The sequence below is a fragment of the Equus przewalskii genome, chromosome 29 (assembly GCF_037783145.1).
Source record: "Equus przewalskii isolate Varuska chromosome 29, EquPr2, whole genome shotgun sequence".
NCBI lineage: Eukaryota > Metazoa > Chordata > Mammalia > Perissodactyla > Equidae > Equus > Equus przewalskii.
In genome coordinates, this window is record NC_091859.1 from 31,363,465 (window position 1) to 31,387,101 (window position 23,637).

Consider the following 23,637-nt stretch of genomic DNA (forward strand, 5'->3'; position numbering starts at 1 on the left):
CTGGATGGAACTCCGGGAGGCAGGGTCCCTGCTCCCTGGCTCGGGGCCTGTGCCCGGGGTGGGGATTCGATAGTGAAGGAACAAATGAATGCTTGTGTGTGTGCCAAAGCTGAGTTCATGTTGGTGGTCCTGTGAGGGGGTGCAGAGGCAGGAGGCAGGAGGGTCTGGAGAGAGGCAGTGCCCCGGGCAGGAGGCCGGGGCCCACCCTCCATCTGAAGCTCCCAGGGCCTCCTCAAGAAGGTGCAGACTGGTCCCCCAAGGGGCAGCCTGGCTCTGGCTCGGAGGCAAGTGTGCAGGCCAGATGCCGGCCCCTTCGATGTCTCCTCTGAGATGAGGCCCCTGTAGGAATTTCGGGTACAGTGCCCAGTGGAGGCCAGAGGGACAGCGGTGCCTGGACTCGGGGAGAGCTGTTTCCAGAGCAGGACTGAACCCGCAAATACAGATGTACTCCTTGTGGGAGCTCCCCGCCTTTGCCAGGAGGGGGAGGGACCGTGTGTGCCCTGGGCGCCCTCTCCTGCCCCTCCAGGGGTGGCCACTCTCCGGGCACAGGTGTTAATGCCGTCCTGGCAGGGCTGCAGGACAGCAGCAGGGCTCCCACCCGACGAGTCGGCTGCTGCCGCCATGCTGTGGGGCCCGGGGAGGGGCGCGGGCATGCGGGCCTGGAGGATGCACTGGCTCCTGTGGTCACCCCGGCCATGTGCTTCCCATTAGCAGCCCACACCCGGGGGGGTGCAGAGCCCTCCCTCACTGGTCTTGGCCTTGTGTCAGTGCTGCCCCTCTGCTGTGGCTTGAGGAGAAGGCCATGGGAGGGGAGGGCTGGGAGGGCTGTGAGTGCCGAGACTGAAGCTGGGGGAGAAGGAAGAACTCTGCGGAAAACCGTGGAGAGCCCTGAGCTGGGGGGGGGGGGGGGGGGGGGGGTGGGGGGGGGCGGGGGCGGCAGGGAACTGAGGAGGGGAGCGGAGAATTGTGGGACCTGGAGACACAGAGGGGTCATGGAGGAGAGGGGCATTGTGGGATAGAGGGAGGCATGGAGAGGAAGTTAGGGGAGAGGCGGATCGTGGGACCAGGAGACACAGAGGGTTCATGGAGGAGAGACGGGGATTGTGGGATTGGGAGAAACACAAAGGGGGATTTATGGGGAGTAGAGGAGGACTGTTGGATCAGGAGAGAAACGGGAGGAGTCACGGAGGAGAGAGGGGGATTGTGGGACTGGGAGAAGCATGGAGAGGAAGTTGGGGGTGGGGCTGGTGTAGGACCACAGAGACGTGTCGGTGGCAGTCCTGGAGGATGGCAGGGGGTGGTAGGGCTGCAAGAGGGTTGGGAGAGAGGGTCTAGGACCCACAGCCCCTGTCGAGCTTCTCTCTCACAACCATCCTTCCCTCCATCCACACCCCTGCAGGGCTGTCCCCTTTCCTAACCCTCAGTGCCCTGCCATTACTTGTTTGTCATCCTTCCCTGCCGGCCTGCACACCCCACGTCTGTCTTGTTCATGGCTGAGTCTCCAGAGCCACGCCCGTGCCTAGCCCACTGTGGCCCCAGAGTACGTGTTTGTTGAATGAACAGACGATGGACTCCCAGCATGGTGACCAGGGAAGTGTGCCCTCTTTATACACTTGGACAGGGAGAAGATTTAAGAGGCCTAGTGGGACAGAGTCTTGCCCACTCCTGGCCTGATGCTCCTCCCCTACCCTTAGGCCCACAGATTGGGGAAAGTTGTCCAACCTCATGCCCGGGCCTCTCGAGGCGCCTGGGTTCTGGAGCTCAGAAGCCCCGGGCACGAAGGCTTTAGATACAGCTGGCCGGGGATGGGGAGGTAGTGGGGGCAGCAGATGAGAAGTCTCTAGGGGGAACTGCACACTGAGGCCTGTGCTGCGTGCGCCCCGTCACAAGCCAGACCACAGAGACCACACTCGGGGGCCTTCCCTCTGGCAGGCCTCCCAGGATCTGTGGCAGTCCAGCCTCCTGCTTCATCCCTCACCTCGATGATGTAATCTCTGCCATCCTTGCTGTGGACGGCCTTGACGGCGCAGATGTCCAGGCCGCCAAACATTTCTGAGCAGCTGTCTACCCACAGCCTGTACCTGCAAGGATGGACAGACAGACCATGAGCGTTAAGGGAGAGGGAGCAGGGAAGAGGGGGCAGAGGGAGAGAGAGGCAGAGAGAGACACACGGAGACACAGAGGCACCCGTCAGAGATGGAGCAAGAAGGTAAGAGATAATGAGAGACAGAGATGCAGCAAAAGAGAGAGAGACACAGAGAGAGACAGGGAGGCAGAGGGAGAGACAGGGACACACAGAGGGAGGAGCAGAGGGAGAGGGAGGAAGGCAGAGAGAGAGACAGAAGGGGTAAAAAGGGAGGCAGAGACATAGATGGGCGGTGAGACAGAGACAGAGAGAGGGACAGAGGAGAGAAAGGGAACCAGGAAGCCAGGATGAGGGGGAGAAGGAATGAGAGTTGGAGAGGTCTCAGAGACATGGCCCCCAGCCCCACCACCCAGAACCTTCCACAGTAGTAGGGGGCTTGCCTTGACCCCCTTGGGAGCCATCCCGGACACCCAGCCACCCCTGCAGTCCTTTTCCCTTGAGAAAGCTGCTCAAGGCTTCCAGAAATACCTCCCAGGCCGCCTCCCAGCCCCAGTGCCCGGGTCAGAGGAGGGACAAAGGGCGCATTCTCCTCTGGGCCTGGGGGCGGGCAGCAGGGCTGCCTGGCGGGCTGCAGGGCTGGGGGCCTGGCCCTCTGGAACTTTGTTCCCTTTCCAGCCACTTGATGGCTGCAAGGCCAGTTTGCTTTGCAGGGGAAAGATCTCAACGCTGGACTTTGACCCTGCAACAAGGGGATGGTTGTATCCGGAGAGTTCTTCCGGGCTTGCACTTGGCTTCCCTTCTGGTGGCTGGATTTGGGAGTCACAGGGGACTTTGTGTCGACGTTCTGGCTTCCATCCCCACTCTCCAGGGTCACACGGGGCATGCCTGCTCTGAGATCTATTTGTGTCTCTGAGCTATAAGGCCTGGAATGAGGAGAGATCATGGCTGAAGTGCTCTTAGAATCAACTCTCTCATCTTATCTGCCAGTGCCTATTGAAGTCCAGAGAGGGAGAGTGGCTTGGCCGTCACACAGCAAGGCAGTAATAGAGCCAGGATTACTGGGATCTCCCGACTCAGTCCAGTTCTTTCTTTCCACTGTAGCAAGGAGCACAGGAGATCACGGAAGTAAAAGGAAGGATGAAAACTCACGCCTTTTGAAGTCCTATTATGCACCAGGCATTCTGTGGGGGGTGGACTCCTCATTCTCTCTAAGCCCCACAACAATCTATCAGGAAGGTTTAACCCATTTTACTGATAGGAGGCTGAGGCTCAGAGGTTACTAAGTGCCTGTGCCTGCTTCCACACCCAGATCCTGTCTGACCCCACAGTCCACGCAGGCCACTCTTCCTCTCAGCTGGAGCGCATCCCAGCCTGTTCTCCCTCAGCATGGGAGACCGGGGCCCCGGATTCTTGTGTTAATTTCCTCAGTAATTTGGTGTGACCTCTCTCTCTTGCACCTCTCTTCCTTTTCTGTAAAATGGGGAGGCCTGATTCCGGTTGTGCATCAGAATCACCAGGAGAATTAAGCAAATACACAAACAGCTAGATATGGGGGGCTCCGCTCCACGTGAGAATAATCTCTGTGACTTTTTAAAGCTTCCCATGTGATTCTGACATGCAGCCACGTTGGGGACGACCTTTGGTCCTTGGAGCTCTGAGAGCCCCCTGGGATCTCTGATCAGAGTCCCCGTATTTGTCACCAATGGCTGAGTGGTGGGGCACTTCCAGCTTAGGGAGACCTGTGCCCTGAGACACCCTCACAAATCAGGTTTCTTCTCAAGGGAAGATGGGAGTCTGGACTAGGCCCAGAGGCAACTGGTTTCTAGGGGCTGTTTGCGAATGATGAACTTCCAGGTGAGTTACTGGCTGCACCCCATGGGGCAAAGGCCCCCTCATCCCCCACCAGGGCCAAGGAAGGGACTTCAGGGTGGAGCTGTGTGGGAGGGATGGAGAACATGGGGTGGGTGCTCCCCTCCAGCCAGGTGGAACCAGCACCGAGCAAGCAACATCATTGGTTTTCCCAGGAGGCAGGCTACTTGGCGAGCAGGTGAGCCAGGTGGAAGGAGGGCCAGAATCACGGGATTTATGGGCCCCAGGGAATTTTCCGCTGTGGGGATGGAACTGGGGAGCTGGGCCCCAGACCTTAGGGTGCTGCCCATGACTGTGCAGAAGGGAAATGAGTGCCAGGCCTGAGCAGACCACTTCCATGGGACGCCCCTGCAGGGAGGGCCCCTGTGGCCTGGGACAGAGCAGAGCCAGGGAGGTGCGGCCTGCTGGAGACATCCATGAACAGGTCATGAGGCAGCGGAGAACACCGGGCTCACATTCTGGAAAGGCCATGGAGAAAAGGGCCACGGCTGTCCCATGAATGCCCACTGGAGGAAGGATGTGACTGCCCCAGACCAAGCGTCTCAGTTGTGCCAGGTAAGGAGCACAAGCCCTTCAAGAGGAGTTAGCACAGGTGGGTTCCCAGGGTGAAGGGAACAGCTCCCACCTGGGGTTGCCAGGAAGGGAAGGAAGCCATGTTTCCTGGCCCCTCCCTGCCATGGGCCAGTACTGGGTCAGGTACCGAGCCTCCCTCTCTCATTCAGCCCTCCGACTTGAGTATTATTATCTCCAATTCACAGTTGAAGAAGTTCAGAAAGAGTAGTTAACTTACCCTAAGTAACACAGCTTGGAAGCGGCAGGACCACTCCCTTTCATTCATGCTGCTTCCTCAACTCAGAGCCCCTGAACTGGAAGTTCCATGAGGGCAGAGACCATGGCAGTCTCATCTGCCACCATTTCCCCACCTGCCTCAATTACTGGCTCCCAGCTGGTGCTCGACAAATAACCAGCAAAGAAATAAAGGAATGCGTGCCAGCTCCTCTTCATTCTTTACGACGTGATTCTGGCACCACCTCCTTCAGGAAGTCTTCTCTGACCTCACGCCTCCCTAGCCTGCGTTGGGTGCCCCTTCTCTGTGCTCCCACGGCTAGCACCCAAAGCTCACTTTGACCCTAACATCACACTCCACACTCTTGGTCTCTTCTGTTAGCTGGGGAGCCGGGAGCGGACCTGTTGCTTTAGCCGGCACAGCGTTCATTTTCCCTCCTACTAAAGTCTTCTTGGTATTCCTTGGCCTTAAATCCCTTCCTAAGTCTCATTCAGTCATCATTGCCAGAGCAGGGTGGTCCTGCTCGCATCTCTGGGGCGGAGACAGGACATAGGCCTATCCAATCACAGCCTTCCAGCTCCCTGGGCCATAGTGATTGGTTCAGGCATGATCATGTGACCTAAGCAAGGCCAATCAGTGAATAAGGCTCAATTCAGGCTTTGATTGAAATGGTTGGGCAAGGAGTTTTCTTTCTGCTGGACTCCTCGCTGTCAGGGTGTAACCCTGGAACCACTGTGGGCCACCAGATGAGCCAGCTAGCTGGAATGAAGCCACCATAGAAGACAGCTGAAGTGAAGTGGGTAGAATGAGTTCTCCAGCCTTATCTGGAGCTGAGCTTCTGGAGTTGTCATTGCCACAAGCCAACAAATCCCCCTCTGGGCTCAAACCAATCTGCTCTGTGTTCTGACACTTGCCGCTGATAGAGAGTTCTTAAAGGGGAGGATTACATCCTTTCATCTTGGCCTCTTCAGGGCTCAGCACAACGTGGCATGCAGTAGGCACTCAATAAGTGGTCACTGAACAGGCCTTTCTGACGCCAAAGTCCACACTCTGTCCCAACAGTCGCACACTTGCATGCAGAGGTCACTGAGCATGCAGGAAAGAATGCGTGTGTGCTGCTGGCCCTGAGGGCTGGTGACTGGCCCTTCTGCAGGTGGGGATGGCTCACAGCAACGTTAAAGGGCGGAAGACCGGAGGGAGTTTCAGCCAGAGCACCCCCGTGACATTCATGATTCATAAAATCCACCTCTCCCTCCTCACGCTGGGATGGAAGCAAGTCTGAGAGAAGAGTGGACGTTCCAGTAGCCCTGGTGGTGCCCTACGAGCATGCTTCCATGCAGCTGAGAGAGCAGGGAGGGACTGGGGAGGACGCCGTGCTCTCCCTGCAGCAGCTGGGCAGGGTCGGAAAGACCCCTGGGACTGGAGTCTACACATCAGGTTTCTACTCTCAGCTCTGTCTTTGATCAGCTCTGTGACCCTGCACAAGTAACTTTTCCTCTCTGAACTTTCTTCTCCCATCTGTAAAATGGGGTTAGTATTACACCTGCTCTCCAGGTAGTTATGGGCAGTAACGGGGACCATGCTTAGGAAAGTGCTCTGTTGGTGTTGAGATACTGGCCAGAGGGTGAGGTAGCATTCTTTACAGGCTCCTTGTTGTATCCCTCACCCATCTCCCACTGTGGCTGGCATCTCTCTCTATACACCTCCTTTCTCTCTTACCTCTCTGTCATGGCCACCTGCTCCAGCATGGCAGAACCTGTGTTGGCCTTCCAGTTTCCAGAGATGGAGGTTCTCCTGTACCAGAACAAATAATAGAGTGAGGGCATTAGGGATGCTTGGCACTGATTTGCTTTCCTTCTTTGCTTTGGCTGTTAGGAGGCTCTGATTCAAATATCTGGCTCACATTATGTCATGTATTCTTAGCCACACAGCTTTATTTTTCTGTTTTTATTTCCCTGTATGTTGATTGCCTTATTTATTGGATCTTATGTATCTTTTTCTAAGCCACCTTTGAAATCTAAAAGTTAAGTTAAAAAATGGCTACACCATCCGATGAAATCCTTTAAACCTTGGCCTCCTGTTTCTGAGAAGGAGAACTAAGGCAGTATAGCCCCTGGTGATTCTGGAATTTTTTGAGAGCCCTAAAATGTAGGAAAATGATCCATGGAGAGAAGTGATTACTTTTCTACGGTAAGGAGCAGGGAGACCTTCTGCCCTCGTCACCCTCTCTGTTCTCTTGCCTTCTCTGCTTCAGCGACAATTGACCTTTCTTCCAATGCCCATGGCTCTTTCCTATGTCAAGGCCTCCACACACCTCCCTCCCTTTGCCTGATCCAGCCGTTGTCTCCATCTTTGCCTCCCTAAGTCCTGCTCATCCTTCAAGTTTCATCTGAAATGTACCTTTCTGAGAGTCCACATTTCCCCAACAAGAGTAGCGCCCCTTACACTATACCCTCTAGTAATGTTTAGTAATGCTCGTTTCACTTGCAATGACTGCTTTGGTGTCCTGTCCTTCCTGAGGGCAGGGGACATCATGTTTGACTCAGCCCCTGTACCCCTACTCTCTAGCGAGAGCTGGCATGTGGTAACTACCTACTAGGAAAGGGACTGTGTATACTGGGGAAGAAATCCAGACAAACTATCTCTAATGGCATATCTGGATTCAGCAAAGACTGAAAGAATTTGAGTGAGATGGCAGAGGTGAAGCGATTTGTTTTGTGGCCAAGAGAAGGCATGTGGCTGAGATTAAAGGGTGAACCAGGGAGAGGAATTACTGCAAAAATACATCTTTCTAAAAGAGAAAACAAGGTGTATCTGAGGGCAGCAGATGCTGAGAATAAATGGTGGCCAATAGGAGCCATAGTTACCAAGGGTGCAGTGATGTTGGTAAGCTTTATGTCAGGTCTGTTTACTTCAGTTCGGCTCAACTCAATTCAATTCAATTTGGGAAACACTCACTGAGCCACTGTATGTCCTGGGAATTGGATTAGTCTGAGTGGGCAGAGATGACCTCTTTCTCAGGCTGCTCACTACCTAGAAAGGTGGACTAGCCTAAAAGCAGAGTATAGGCATGGTAGGGTTAGCAATATACATGAGTGAAGAGCTTCCGGGAAGCAAGGGAGAAACCAGTCACTTAATGTGACCCCAGAAGGTAGCCGCTGCGAGATACCTTGAAGGATGAGTAGGATTTGGTATAGTGGGATCTGTATGGGGGTGAGAGAAGGTAAGAACTGACTTGAGTCAGACAGATGTCAGTTTGAATCTTGATTCTAGCATTTTCTAGCTGTATAACCATGGACAACATCTCTGAGTCTTTATTTTCTCATTGGCAAAATGGGAATAATTACAGTACCATCTTTGTAGGGTGGATTAAAGGAAATGTGGATTAATGGAAATATTCCCATAAATCTCTTAGTCCAGTGGGTGCTACTATTATTTCTCAGTAAGTGGAGGCAAGAAAAGAAGACATCCCAATGCCAGAAGCAGCAGGAACACAAGCCAGCTTGCTCTCCTTCCAAGAAGATAATGATAGTGACAGCTGATGTTTAATGAGTGCTTCCTGTATCTGGGGCCTGAGTCTAAGGACCTTATAAGCACTGGCTTATTTCATCCTCACAAAACCTAATGAGATGAACATTATTATTATCATCATTCCCACTTAGTGGCAGAAGCCACCAAACCATATCTGAGCAACTTCATACTCTTATCCATGACTCTCCACAGCAGAGCCTGTCACAGGCTTGGGGATAACAGTCAGTTGTCCCACATGTGATGCAGCCACTGGAATGTAGACTGTGACAAAAGAATCTGCCTACATCACAAGGGTATGGTGTTGACTCCCTCGTTGAAGAGTGTGGCGGTGGGTGGGAAAGTGCTGACTTAAGTAACCTTGGGAATGAGTGGTGGCTGTATGGCTAAATCTAGAAGGAACTGTACATCAGCCCTGTACTGTAGTTGGTAAAGCTGTTTCTTATGGGGCTACAGGTTAACAGCTCTGTAACTGTACCCGTACACTGGGATTGGACAGATAAGAAAATTGATGGCGGAAGGTGGGAGCCAGGCCTTTCCCTGCTGGAGTGGGAAGTTATAGATAAGCAATCCGGGAAGGTTAAAATGAATCGTGTGCTACTAGATGAAAGTCTGAGGCATCACATGAACTCTATTTAGCTTTAGCTATAGATGGATATATATAGAAATAATTACAGATATGCATGTCTACACGGGTTGAGTTACACACATATACTTCCTAGCTCTGTCTGCTGAGAGGACCTAGAAATGACGACAGCCCAGTAGCAACGAGCACAAAGGCCCGAGTGCAGGGCAGGAAGTGGGTCAAAAAGGAGGTTGAATGGTCAGGGGTAGAGAGGGCATTGTATACTGAGGTCTGACACAAACCCCCTCCCTGGGATGTGGGCCAACCCAGGGTCCAGGAAACGCCATAACTAATGACAAATTGGAGCTGTCAGGGCAGAAAGGCCCAGCATAAAGAATGCGGCAATGAGGTAATCCTCGAGAAGAGAAACTGGGACAAGGTGTCCTCAATGTCAAGTGGAAACTCTAACAATGAGGAGAGGAGGGAAATGATATCATGATGGACAGTGGCGGCCACAGGAATGCACTGGACTGCCACCCGGGAATGTTCCCTAACTTGGAAGGGATGGAGAGGAGGCGATCTTATCACCCTGAGGGCATCTGAGCGTAGTGACAGGTCTGGCCTGGCTCATGGGTGCAAGAGAGTGATTGGCAGGACAGGGCAGAAGTATTCCTTGAGAGCTGGCTCCATCCCTTTTCTGGGAATTTCCTTACAGGTCCACCACCCGCATCTTCTCCAATTTTGCAGGCAATGGCAGAGTGGAGTAGTTGCAACAGAGACTATACAATCTGCAAGACCTAAAATTGCCACCTAGCCCTTATACAGAAAAAGTTTGCTGACCCCTGGTCTAAGCAATCCAGGTAGTCAAAAGCAGCCTTAGATAATACACAAGTGGATGTGTGTGGCTGTGATCAATAAAACTTTATTTACACAAACATGCAACAGCGGGATTTGGCCTGTGGGCTGTGGTTTGCTGACCCTGACCTAGAGTATGACTCCACCACACAGAAGCCCATAGCGGGATTTCCAAGTGTCCAGAGCCAGCCGTTGCAGTCCTCAGATATGGAGCTGTGCACACAGTTAGTGCTCCATAAATGCTTGGCAACAGGCACTGGTAGGCTTTCAGGAGGAACCAACAATAACATTCCAGAGTGAGAAGTGGGCCTTGGAGCAGATAAGACCTCTCCAAAGATGGAGACCTCCCACCTATTCAGGAACTCCCACTCATCCTCATAACCACAGCTCCAGCCTGAGTCACCCTTGGCCCGAACTGCCCCGGGGCTGAATGTGTGTTGGATTTTCTGGCATTTGATCCTTTTCCCTTAGTCACAGCCCCTCTATTTCCACTGGGGAATGACCCTGCCCATATTGCGTGCCATCCTGGTGGGACTCTCCATACTGGTTTTCTGCCTTTCTCTAATCAATAACTTTGTGATCAAAGTTGGACCAATCGGCACTGTTTCCATGGAACCATAATCTCGAGTTAAATCCTGAAAGTGATTAGAGCAGATTCACTTCCCAATGGGGGATGCCCTGAAGATTGTCTATTACTTCTGGCTACTCAGATTCCTGGGGCTGCCCTGGATCCTAATATGGATCCAGGCAGGTCAGTGGTTTGTTTTTTAAAGTTTCTAATCACCCATCGTTTTCTAATAAAGTCCTTTAAAAAGCTCCACCAAAATAGTGAGATGTGGTTTCTGTTGCTTGCAGCTAGACAAATCTGATATAATCTCCTAACTGGTCTTATTGGTTCCAGAGAACTCTCTTTGCAGCTGGTGACCCCAGAGCCGTCTTTTTATAAGTACAGATCAGAGGATGCCACTTCTCTGCTCAAAAGAGAACAGAAGAAAATCCGAAACACTCAGCAAGGCATTTAAGGCCCTCCTTGATTGGTCCCCAAGTTCCTATTTCAGTCTTGTCTCCTATGACATACACCCCGAATATACTTGAAGTTCCCCCAAACATGCTAAGCGTCTTTCTTCCTCCGGGGGTAGACAGATTTCTACCCTGGGATGAGCTGTAAAGAACATTAGGCTTCAGCTGTCCTGACCAGAGAAGAAGGGCAGTAGAGGAGACAGACGGGAGAGTCATGGGTGTGCCAGTGGAGTCTCTGGCCATCCTCCCTGGGCGGAGGAGACAGGGCTGGACATGCACCCCCTCCCATCCTTCCTCCCAGCTCCCCAGCCCAAACTGCGAACTCACATGTAAGCCTTGTAGTTGGACCCGATTTTCTGGATGCGGATGTCGTACTTGGAGTCGATGAAGGCCTCCGTAGTGGCGTAGGTCTTGGCCATGGCCACCATGCTGGTGACGTCCTGGTAGTCATGCTGGTTTTCTACTTTGATCTGTGTGGGAGGATGAGGAAGTGAGTGTCACCCACCCAGCGTTCACGGAGCACCTCCCCAGTGCTCCTTATACAGTGACCTTGCGAAGGTTGCCTGCCTGGCAGGGGAGACAGACATAGGAAACAGGGCATTCCACTACATCCCTGTGGAAGAGGAAGGGAGCATTCCATTTGGTTAGTCAAGGGAACCTGTATAGAAGAGCGAGCTCAGAACAGGGTTTGGAAGGGACTACGGAGCAGGGGCATTCTCCGGAGAGGATGGAGGATGGGCAGAGCAGGAGCTGGAGCAGCCTCATGGTGGGCGGGGACAGGCAAGTGGTTCAGACTGGCCAGTGGGGCAGGAGGGTGGGGGATGGCTGAAGGGGGTCATCAGGGGACAGATCATGGATGGCCTCAATAGCTTTGCAAAGGGGCTAGACTTTTAGCCTGAAGGCTCTGGAAAGCCACTGAAAGAAGGGGAGGAGTTTAAATAAGAAAGTAGCCTAATTTGTGTTTTAGAAAAATCGTTGGAGCAGTTGTATAGAAGGTTGAATGGAGGGATGTGATATGGGATAGAGAGCGACCAGTTAGAAAGAAGGGAGTGTGTATATGTGTATGTGTGTGTAGGGTGTGTGCATGTGGGTTGTGTGTTTGGAATTTGTGGGAGGTGTGTGTGTGCGGTGTGTGGGGTGTGTGTGTGGTGTGTGGTGTATGTGTAGTTTGTGGTATAGTATGTGGTGTGTTTGCATGTGTGTGATGTGCATTGTGTGTTGTATGTGTGGTGTATCGTATGTGGTGCTTGTGTGTGCAATCAGTGCGTGTGCGTGTGTGTGTGCACGTGTGTGCGCACGCACTGGGCAAGGCTAGCTCTGCTTGGCCAAAGGCCTGGGGAAAAAGCTCACACTGTTTACTGGGCTGAGGTCAAGAACACGGGGTGGTACCCTGGGGTCCGGGAGATGTCCCAGGAGAGCTTCCAGGGCCAAGTGCAGGGGACGAGGCCAAGGCTCCATGATAGCGATCTCAACTCAGAACAGAGGCTGACTCCCAGCAGCTGTGGACAGCTGGGCGGATCCCCCCTCCCCTGTCACCCTCACCAGACAGCAGAGGAGTTCTGACACTGGGCCAGAGGTGGGCAGAGGCCAGATCCCTTGGAGGGGCCAGGTGGGGGCTGGGTAGCCTGTCTGGGAGGCTGTCCTGTCCTTGCAGCCTGTCCTTCTAGCCCTTTCTTCCCTCCCTTCAAGTCTCAACAGTGGCCTGACAACTCCATCCCTCCATGATGTCACCCACCCACATCTGCCCCAACTTCACAACTTACAAAGCATCCTCATAGCTCTCCCGTGGGGCCCAAAACAGGACTGTGAAGCAGGCATGGTGGGCATTATTATGGCCAATTAACAGATACGAGAACTGGGATTCCTTTCTAGTCCAAGGCCCTGTAGCAGCTAAGCACAGAGCTGGGAACAACGCTCAGGACTCTGAAAGCAGGGCTGTTCTTTGAGCCATCTCAGGATATGTACAAGCGCAAGCCTGCTGTTCCCCCTGAACAGATCATGACCAAGGAGGAGACAGAGGCTTGGCAGCCAGCTTTTCTCTCTTCTCCAGTCTCCGGGAGCCCCAGCCTCGCAGCGATGACTCTGAGCCCCACTTTGCAGAGAAAAGAAAGGTGCCCAGGCAAGAGTTCCCTTTTTGCCATCCTTTTCCAAGTTCATCAGCTTTCCCCCTTCTTCCTCCCAGTGGCAGTGGCAGCATGCCTCTTCCAGCTTGTGGTGGAACCTACCCTCTGTTCTAAGTCCTCCAAGACTCTGACTGCTCGCTGTCCCCTCCTCCTTCAGTAATAGGACCCCTAAGTTTTATCTAGGCATTAGTCTGTCAGCTAAAGATTGCTTTGTTCCAGTCTCCCTTACAGGTAGATGTGGCTGTGTCTCCAAGGCTGGCCAGTGAAAATGTGAGTAGACATAATGTGAGCAACTTCTGAGTGGTGCCTTTAAGACAAAGGGAATCCTCCTTTTCCCTTTTCCTTCTTCTGCCTGGCTGGGATGTGGACATGATGGTGGGAGCTGGAGCAGCCATCTTGGACCAAAAGATGGAAGCCCCATGTTGAGGGTGGTTGGTTAATAAGGTGGAAGGAACCCGGATCCCCGACACCATGGAGTCCTCCCTCAGCCCTTGACTGTGTAGGCTCAGACTCTTACGTGAGAGAGAAGTAAATTTCAATCCTTTGAAATTCACTATTATTTCGGTCTTCGTTAAAGCAGCCCAGCTGTATTCTGCTGCGTAGTTTTAGTTTCTTGCTCTTCGTTGATTCTTTATCCTTGGATCAACGTGATCATGGATCCACTACTCTCAAATTGTTCCTGCTTTTCCATACCTCAGTTGCTCACTGCTCTCTCTGTCTCTACATCCTTGTTTCCCACTCCCTCCTAAACCCGCCCTCTTCCGATTTCACTCCCCCTCGCTCCACTGAAACGTATTTGGCAAAGGTCATCGCTGACCTCCTCATTGGAGAATCCAGCAGACCTCCTTTGATCCTCATCCTGTTTTAGCACTCCGTGGCATCTGAAATCGGTGCACTTTTTGAAACTTGGTTTCCAAACCACTATTCTCTTCCTTTTTTTCTAGCAACCTCTTCACAGTCGATATTGCCTCTTCTTCCTCCAAATGTCCCTTGGGTGGTGATAGTGTTTCATCCTCAGCCAACATTTGGGACCCAGTAGAGAGAGTTAGAGCTCCCCAAATGGAAGAACAGGTGTGAGAGCCTACAGGACTTCTGTCACTGGGTGGCTCTGGAAAGGACCAGAACTTCTTCTGCACGTTGTTTTCCCATACAGCACAGCATACCCTGCAGGCTGTCTCAGAGACTTCCAGGTGTCCACAACATCCATTCTCTTCTTCTGTAGTCGTGAAACACCCCAATCTGAGGGTGCATGACCACCCACAATAAGTAGTACACTTCTGCATCTCCCTGGCACTTGTGTGTGGTCATGTGGTCATGTGATCATGTTTTGGCCAATGGGATGTGAGCAGAAGTGGGGTCTGAACTTCTTGTTGGCTGAAGTGTGTACTATCATTGACCTTGTATCTGAAGGGTGATACCCCAGGAATGGCTGATCAACAGGATGGAAGGAGTCTGGGTCTTTAAACTCAAGGAGGATCCACACCAGCCTCGGGCTGCTTTGTCCAGACCATTAAGTGAGAAAGTCCTGGCTTGTTTAAGCCCCCTTAGGTCTTTGTTATAGCAGCTGAACTTTGTCCTAATTATTACAGGAGCCCTAAGTAAATATTTGTTACATGCATCATGCATGCATTCGTTTGTTCACAGGATACACAAAAGAGAGCAAAGAAAGACAGTATAGACATGGTGGTTTAATTAATTACTTAGTTAATTAATTCGTAGTCAGCCCAACCTCCCTTTGTCAACCCCTCTCTCCTGCTGTAGTCTGGGTGGTTTGGGGTGGGGGCGCTCATCCTGCCCTCCCCAGGAGTGAGGACGTAACCTAGGTTCCTTGTACGTGGGCTCTTCCAAGCCCCAGGAGAGGCCTCGGCCCAATGTTCCTGGCAAATTTTCTGTTATTTTCCTTACAGAGAGCCTCCCAAGTTTGTAACGTCCGGGCCCTATAAAACCCCGCTCCAGCTTTGGATCCACCCACGTCTCTGTCCTCGTTAGACTGTGAGCTCCTTGAGGACAGAAATGTGTCTCGTTCCCAGCCGTGACACTGGTGCCTGGCACGTTGCAGAGGCTCCAAATGTGTCTGCTGGACTGAATTCGAGAAGGCTGGATAAAGGTCCACTCCCAACTTGAGAGGGGCCAGGGGGGTGGAAGGGAAAATATGGAAGCTTAGAAAAAGGCAAAGAAAATGTGTCTCAGGGAAACATCACTTATAAGGTGAATTTTTCTGTAAATGCTCGGACCGGAGTCTGCACTCTCAGAGGTTTGTGGCTTCCATCGTGAGCCCTTGAGAACATGAAGTCAGGAACCCAGGAGAAGAGGGCAGGTGGCTTGGAGCCCAGGGGTGGGTGGGTGCTGGAGAGGACTCTGGGCTGGTCCTCAGGCATAAAGTGTGGGTGGGGTGAGGGTATTGAGGACGGGCAGCCATGGGGATGGTGAAACGGCTGCTGGCCTGGGGAGGGAGTCTTGGCACTCCGCTTTATTTACTCGCTGGAAACCCCTCCAAGTGTTCACAGAGACAGGCTGAAAACAGGAAGCCTTAAATGAGCTGTGACTCAAGATTACCCATCTGCTGCTCTGGGGACCTGTGACGGGGCCACCGTAAACTCCCTGTCTCTGAAGACTCACACCCACGTCCCGCCTCCCCTCCCGCCTTCTCCCTTCCCTGCCTCTTCTCTTCTTTCCCTCCTTTCTCTGCCTCCCTCACCTTCTCTCTCTCTCTCCTCCTCCCACGCCCCCATCCTTCCTCTCTCCCACGCTTCTTTACCTTCTCTCCTCCTTTCCTCTTACTGTTAATATCATCTATCTCCTCTTTGTTTCTTTCCTTCTTCATTTTTCCTTGTTGCTTCTTTCTTCTCTCCTCTTTCTCCAATCTCTCCCTCTCGCCTCCTTCTCTCCCTCTTTCTGTCAACTTTCCCTGACGCCTTCTCAGTGTTTCTTTCCATCTCTTCTTCATCCCTGCCTGTCTCTCCTACCCCCCTCCCCTTGTCATATCCCCATTCAGTTCCTCACACTTCGCCCTTCTCCTGACTTTAGAATTGCTTTACCTCCCTCACGTGTGCACCTGGGTGTGTGTGTGCACATGTGCTCCGTCCTGAGGGTGAGCAGAAGGAGAGAGTAGAAGCAGAGAGGGAGAGAACCTGGACAGAGGAGTCAGGATGCAATTCTGAATCTCCTCCATGGGATTCACCCCGAGGTTTCTGTTCCAAATTCCAGCCCAGGATGGGAAAGTCATCTTCTACATTCTCAGTAGGTTGTCCGCTATTTGCTTGAACACCCCCAATAACAGGGAGCTCACCATGGGGCAAGGCAGCTCATTCCACTTTAGAGAACGTGTTTTATATCAAGAGTGAATGAATGCTCCCAATGATTGTTCACGCAGGCTAAGTCTCAGGCTTCTGCCTTGTGTCTGGTCTTCGTCTACTTAAAGAAAGCCACCCATGTGTGCCTAAGTCACTCTTGTCTTTAACCCACCCTAACATGAGCTGGTCCAGACCCTTTGCTACCTTGAAACACTCTCATTTGATAAGCTCTTAAATGTTGTGGTGCCCAGAATTACACACTATTCTCCAGATGAGGTTTCACCAGCTGAGACTGGACAAGACTGTGACCTCCGTCTATCTCTGGGATACATCTGGCACAATCCTGCCTCAGGGCCTTTGCACTTGCTGTTCCTTGCTTGCATGGCTCACACCCTAACTTCATTCAGGTCTCTGCTTCAGCATCACCTTCTCAGAGCTGTCTTCCTTGACCATCATATGTGAAGTTACCCCTCCCACCCAGTGCTCCTCATCTGCCTTACCCTGCTTAACTTTCCCCCATAGCACTTCCACTGCCACTTCACACCATTATCTCTTTACTTGCTTGTTGTCTTTCTTCCCTGCCAGTCCACTAGCACGTAAGCTCTGCAGCAGCACCGCTGTGTTTCAAACACCCTATAACAGCACTCAGGGAGCAACCAGCACTCAGTAAATTTGTTCAGTGATTGAATAAATATATCTAAGTATTTACTGATATGTATTGAGTGCCCATTATATCCAGATAATTACTGAGTACTTTTCTGGATACGGTGCTGGGGGCCAGAGATGCAACGGGGAACAAGAGACTTATGTTTCTTATCCAAAGGGAGCTTTGACCCCATTAATTGTCTTGCTCCTATTAGTACAGCTAAATACAATGTTTGCTTTTCTAAGATCCATATGGAACTTGTTCGAAGCTAACATCTCTGGATCATTTGGAAACACCAGATCCTCGTCATCCACACCTCTCTGGGCTTGGTCTTGAGTGGCTGTCATCCATTTACCCCTGTAGATGTGGAGCTCCCATGTTTTCACCTGTCCTGTCATCTTCCAACATTGATGTGTCATCTGCCCGCTAACAGTCCCTCTCAGCTGCGTCGCTCATGACTTTGGCGCACTCTTCCTACACCGAATTCCAACTGTTGGACCTTATTTAAGTCCCTTCTCTGAGCTTTCGTTTTCTTATCTGTTAAATGTGATAATAATAACTACCGTGTAGGATTATTGCCATTTTTAAATGAAATTATAGTGACTGTCAAAGGACCCACCTAGCACAGCGTCCGGCACCTTGTACGTGCTCAAGGAAATTGGTTCTCTTTAGCTGGATGACCGTTGAGATTCTTTGCTGACGTTAAACCATCAACCAACACTTTTTTTTTAACATAGTTATTTACACAGTTCATCCAGTTACAAATCTACCTCCTGTATAACTATCCGGACTGATGAGGAGAAGTTCTCCTTTTTAGATGAATTCCAGCTAGTAAAATGCAGAAGGACTAAGAGAAGCAGAGCATCATCCTTCTGCAGCATGCATCCTAATGCAGTAACGGATCTGGGCAACAATGATCCACGCCAAGACCATTGGGAAAGGCTGATGGGGAACTTCCTAACGTGTGGATCGGGCAGACGACGCCTGAACTCACAGATCAGTCTCAAATCTCAAAAGAGAGGCAGTCGGACATGGTTATGTCTACAGATATGCAAGAGAAACACCCCCTACCACCTAGGAAGTGTTCCCGCCGAAACTCAGGACCTGAATGAGATCGAGTCTACAACCACCGATTTAGAGAAAATGCGGGTGATGGAGGAACACCTTGTGCCGTAATCAGCCAAATTCAGAATGTAGGAAATTCGACAGGAAAATGGCCCTTTTTTCCTTCCAACAGATAAAGACAAGAAAAAAAAAAGACAACAAAGGGAAATGAACTGTCATAGATCACAAGAGACTTCAGTCATTCCAGCCATGTGAAATATGAAGGCCTTGTTTGGATATAACGAAAATAAATCAGTTACCGAGGGACTGTTGAACACTGACGGTGTGTTCGATGATATTAAATAATTATTGCTAAGTTTTTAGCTGTAATAATGGTATTTGGCTATGTTAAAGAAAAGAAAGAAGCCCTTATGTATCAGAAATATGTCTCGAAATCTTTACGGATGAAATGACCTGAAATTTGAGATTTGCTTTAAAATCATCGGGTGAGCCACAGAGACAGAAAGTAGATGAGTAGTTGCCAGGAGCTGAGGGGAAGGGGGAGTGAGGAGTGACTTCGAGTGGGTATAGGGCGATGAAAATGTCTGGGAGTTAAATATTGGTGATGCTTCCATCTTGTGAATATGCTAGAAAACCACTGAATTGTATACTTTAGAAGGACTAATATTATAGTATGAGAATTAGATTTCGTTTTCTTTCTTTCTTTCTTTTTTTCGGTGAGGAAGATTTGCCCTGAGCTAACATCCGTTGCCAATCTTCCTCTTTTTGCTTGAGGAAGATTGGCCCTGAGCTAACGTCTGTGCCCATCTTCCTCTTTTTTGTATGTGAGATGCTGCCACAGCATGGCTTGATGAGTGGTGTGTAAGTCCATGCCAGGGATCCCAACCTGTGAACGTTGGGCCGCTGAAGCAGAGATGTGAACTTAACCATTACGCCACCAGGCCAGCCCCCTAGATTTCATGTTTTAAAAATGAAGAGAGTATCCAGTAGTGTTTGAGAGGAAGTGAGGAGGTGTACATAAAACAAAATTGGCCATCACTGGATAATGGTTGAAGTTGGGTGATTGGCACATGGGGATCCAGTTTACCATTTTGTCTTCTTTTGTGTATATTTCAAATTTTCATAATAAAAGGTTGAAAAGAAAGCAAGAGTAAGGGAGAAAGACAAATAAGGATGAGGATATAAAGTTGTGCTTAGAATGAGGTCAAAAGTGCATATGGTAACATCCGGTCGGGGTGTGACCCTCTTAGGTTGCGTGCATTGCAGAAAAGAAAACTTTGGTCAGTAACATGATTCAGTTTCTCTCAGAGGAGAAACAACCAGAGAGAATTGCAACCATTCTTGGAATTAAAATCAGCATGACATTCTCCTGGTCTCCTGCGATAGAGGACACCGTGACCTGTAACAAATTCAGCCTCAAAATGCTCTCCACGATTGGATGTTTCTTATAATACCCCCTGGTCCAGGCTCATGTACTTATACTCATGCCTTCTCCTTAAAGCATGATTCGAAGAAAGCAGTTGGCCAATAAAATGCAATCCAATGGTCACTTTGGTCCATTTTTATAGTTTATTTTTTATTTGAAAAACTAATATATATATATATACATGGGAAAAATAGGTCAAAGATGTAAGAAAGGAAATCTAGGAAAAAATAAGTCTCTCTCCTAAGCCTCCCCAAGCCTCCTAGTGATAAGATTTCCTTGTACTCTTTGGGGAATACCCTATGAATATCATAATGTAACAGGATGTAAGATGGGTCTCTTCCTGTCTATGACAGTTAATTTTATGTATCAACTTAGTGGGGCCATGGTGCTCGGTCAAACATTATTCTGGGTGTTTCTACGACGGGGTTTTGGATGAGACCTACATTTAAATTGGTGGACTTTGAGTAAAGCAGAGTGCTCTCCATCATCTAAGTGGGCCTCATCAAATCAGTTGAAGGCTTGAATAGAATGAAAGGCTGACCTCTCCCAAACAAGAGGGAAGTCTGCAGCAGACAGACAGCCTTTGAACTTGGGCTGCTGCAACATTGCCGCCTTCCTGGGTCTTCAGCCTGCCAGCCTACTCTGTGGATTTTGGGCTTCCTGGCCCCCATAATCGTATGAGCCAATTCCTTAAAATAAATCTTTCTCTCCCTTTCTCTCTCCATTTCCTATTGCTTCTGTCTCTCTGGATGACCCTGATGAATGCACTGTCTCAGTTAGAGCTGAAGCAAGAAGATAAAGATGCCACCTCCCACAGTGAGCTGCGACAGAGGCCAAGAACTGATAGACTCACCCACGTTGACATAACAAGATTGGGTTGCTGGAGATTAGACGTTTTGGGATGATGATTTCTTTGGAAAAAGTTGCGCCAGACCACCCCTCCTTTTGATACATCTGGTAAGAGCTTCAGTGGGACACTGAGCAAGACTGACAGGTGTCTGAGCAGTGAGTGAGGCTGGCGCGCTGGTGCTGGATCCCTCCCAGGCCACCTGCAGCTAAGCATCCCAGCCTTCGGTTTACCCAGGTAAGCATGTGAGTGCTTCCTCTGGCCCACGGTGGGCTGTGTGCGAGAAAGGCCGGCTTGAGCCATTTAAGATCCTGCATGGAGGGAGCAAGCGGCAGAAGGACAGACGCCGCCACCTCCACTGCTACCATCCTGGTCCAAGCCACCATCATCCCTCATCGGACCACGGCCATCATCTCCTTTTAAAATTCCTCTTGTGCAAGCCAAACCTCAGACTGATTTCCTCAGAATCTCTGGGCATGGGCCAGGTCATCAGTGTTTTGGGAAGCTCCCCAGGCCGATGTGTGCAGCCCAAGTTGAAAAGCACAGCCCCGTATGATCTGGTTGCTGGTCATCTCTCTGGCATTCAGCCGATCTTGTCCCTGCCTCATTGCCTTTGTACTTTCTATTCCCTCTGCTTGGAACAATTTTCCTGAATACCTTCCCATGGCGCTTTCTTCAGGTCTCAGCCCAGATCACCCTTCAGTGGAAGCTTTTCCAACCACCTGGTGTGAAGGAGCTATTCCTCCCTGCCCATTCTGGGAAGTCTCTACTGAATTACCCTGGTTGTTTATTATTATTATTATTTTTATTTTTATTATTATTATTTTTTTCTTACAACCTTTGACTATCTGAAATTACTTATCTGTTAAGGTGTTTATTGTCTCTCTTCTCCACTAAAGTGTAAGCCCGTAAGATCAGGGACTGCCTGTGTCTTGCCAGGGAGGCAATATAATAGAGTATTTAAGAATGTAAGCTCAAATCCCAGCTCCATTATGTATTAGCTGTGTAACCTTGGGGAAGTTACTTAGCCTCTCTGTGTGTCTCACTTTCTTTATCAGCAAAATGTGGATAACTTGTTGATGTAATGTAGCTACTGCAGGGGCCAGCGCTGTGGCCGAGTGGTTAAGTTCATGTGCTCCACTTTGGCAGCCCAGGGGTTTCCTGGTTTGGATCCTGGGTGTGGACATGGCACCGCTCATTAAGCCATGCAGAGGCAGCGTCCCACATAGCACAGCCAGAAGGACCTACAACTAGAATATACAACTATGTACTGGGGGGCTTTGGGGAGAAGAGGAAGAAAAAAAGAAGATTGGCAACAGATGTTAGCTCAGGTGCCAGTCTTTCAAAAAAAGAAGTTATAAAAAGATTAAAGTGGCTACTCCACATCAGATGTGGATAACTTGCTAGATTATTGTTGAACATTGTTGTTGAGCATTAAATGAGATACTACACGTAAATGAAAGAATGTTGGCTGGTTACAAGCATTTAATGTGAACTATTGTTGCTATCATTCCCCCTTATACCCTTAACGCCCAGCAGAGTGCTTGGCACACAGTAGGTACTCAATAAATATTTGCTGAAAGAGTGAATGAAGGGGCCAGTCGTGGTAATAGCTTGTTGAAGAAAGTCTAGGAAGAGGAAAAAGGAGGTGCAATGGCCCTGGGGCCAATGCTGCTGGTTGAAAAGAGACTCAAGCAGTAACAGAAAACTGAGCCTCAACATCTTGTGGAAGCTGGGGCTAACAAGCATTCATGCTCGAAGACGGGCGATCCTATCTCCTCTTCGAGGTGAATGCAGGGGATGGGGCCAAGATCGTTCCCAGAAAATGGTTTGGAATTAATCTGGATGCAGAGACACAAGAAGAACTGAAGTCCACTGCCCTATTTCAAAGCCTAGAAACACTTAAGGCAAGTGTGACCAGCGGCTCACCTCCGCCAGATCCATCTCCATCCAGTTCCCTTCCTAGAAGGCCCAGCGTGGAGCATGCTGCTTCCTGGTGTGATGGCCCAGACACACTTGGTTTCAGACAGAGATAACTAGAGGAGGCAATTTACCGAACCAGGTTATTTACGAATAAGCTAAAAGCTGGGATGTTCTTTACCAAAAATAATAACCATGGCTTCAGAACGCTTGCTCTGTGGTCTCTCTTTCTGGCAATAATTAGCTGGCAGGGCCAGCTGGATATTTAGGCCACTCCTGGTTCGAGATAATAGAACCATACCCCAGCTCACAAATGGATGCTTGTTTTCCTCTTTTTTGCAACAGAAAGGCATGCATCCAGCTCATTCCAAAGTGGTCTCTGTTCATTAAGAAACCAGTTCGATGTGGGGAAGAGGAACGCGCTTAATCTCTGTTTTACCTCCCAGGAAATTTTTTCCCATCTTGCAGCAACTGGAATCTCAAGGTGGGATTGGGTCTAGGTTCCGTGTGTATGTCCTTAATGTCAGGTGATGCTCACAGAGTCCAGCTCAGAATCGATTCCCAAGCTCAGCATCAAAAGCTTAATGGAGGTAAATGGGAGTTGCCCATAACCTAATGCAGATGTTCCCAAACTTTCTGGGTTCATGGCACCCACCTCAGGAATTATTTCACGGCATTCCTAGGCCAAAAGAATACCAAACAGTTTCCTTTATTAAATAGTTAGAGCTAAATAGCTTAATAAATATTTATGTCCTAACAACTTAGTAACTGGAAAAAATCAATGCACATAATATTTTTATTTCATTCTCAAATAACTGCAATTACGTCTAACGGGATGTGTGTGCTTGCTGGGCACTGCGCAAATTCCCAGACCTTAGAATCAGATGAGACGCCGTCACCCTCATTTCCTGTTCCGCACTGATTTTCATACGGTCCTTGCTTTTTAGCGCAATCACCACCAAAAATCCAGCTTTGCAAAGATGCGACGTCATTGAAAGGAGCATGTTGATGTAATGTCGAAACTGCGAACTACCTCGGCTAGTCATTTGCGTGGTGTGTGGCAGATGTTGAGAATTGCTGTATTTCCCCTGAAAATTTTAAATATACTCTGCTGTCCCAGGGCGTCTGGGTGCAGGGTTTGGGAACTGTGGGCCTCATTTATTGCCTTTGGCATTCTCCCCTAGCGGTAAATAAGAGAAGCCTCGGGAAAGGCTCGCCTGCTCCTCATTTTAAACGTAGGTCTGAGAAACCCGTGGGGGCGGAATATCCAATAAACCCATCGCTACTTTAAACCAGTCCAGACTGTAGGAAAATTAAAAGGATACTGCGCTTTTCAAGATGGTACAAACTCGCTGGGAGATTAACTCATCAGGACCAAGTTCTTAGTGCAAAGGTGGGTTAGTTAGAGAGAGTGGAACAGTCCTCAAGCGTACTTGAAATCAAATAAACGTGGTGCAAGTGCTCCATCAAACAGACAAGCGAGGCACCGTCCCCATTCTTGAGGACTTTGCAGTCCACGGGAGAGGCAGATACACAGACAGACAATTCGATAGAGGGGGGACCGTGCTACAGCCGGGGCCAGCGCAGGCTGCCGTGGGAGGGCAGCA

The 23,637-nt window shown here is 50.0% G+C and overlaps 1 protein-coding gene across 2 annotated transcripts in view; it reads right to left on the bottom strand.

Moving 5' to 3' along the window:
- The window catches only part of SYN3 (synapsin III), a 460,560-nt gene that overhangs the window by 21,230 nt on the left and 415,693 nt on the right, over positions 1-23,637 (bottom strand). For both annotated transcript variants that reach the window (XM_070599819.1, XM_070599820.1), the window contains exons 8-10: positions 11,038-11,180; positions 6,462-6,536; positions 1,979-2,081 (exon numbers count right to left, since the gene is read on the bottom strand). In XM_070599819.1, coding sequence (XP_070455920.1) covers positions 1,979-2,081; positions 6,462-6,536; positions 11,038-11,180 — 321 coding nt within the window. The remainder of the gene's footprint in view (positions 1-1,978; positions 2,082-6,461; positions 6,537-11,037; positions 11,181-23,637) is intronic.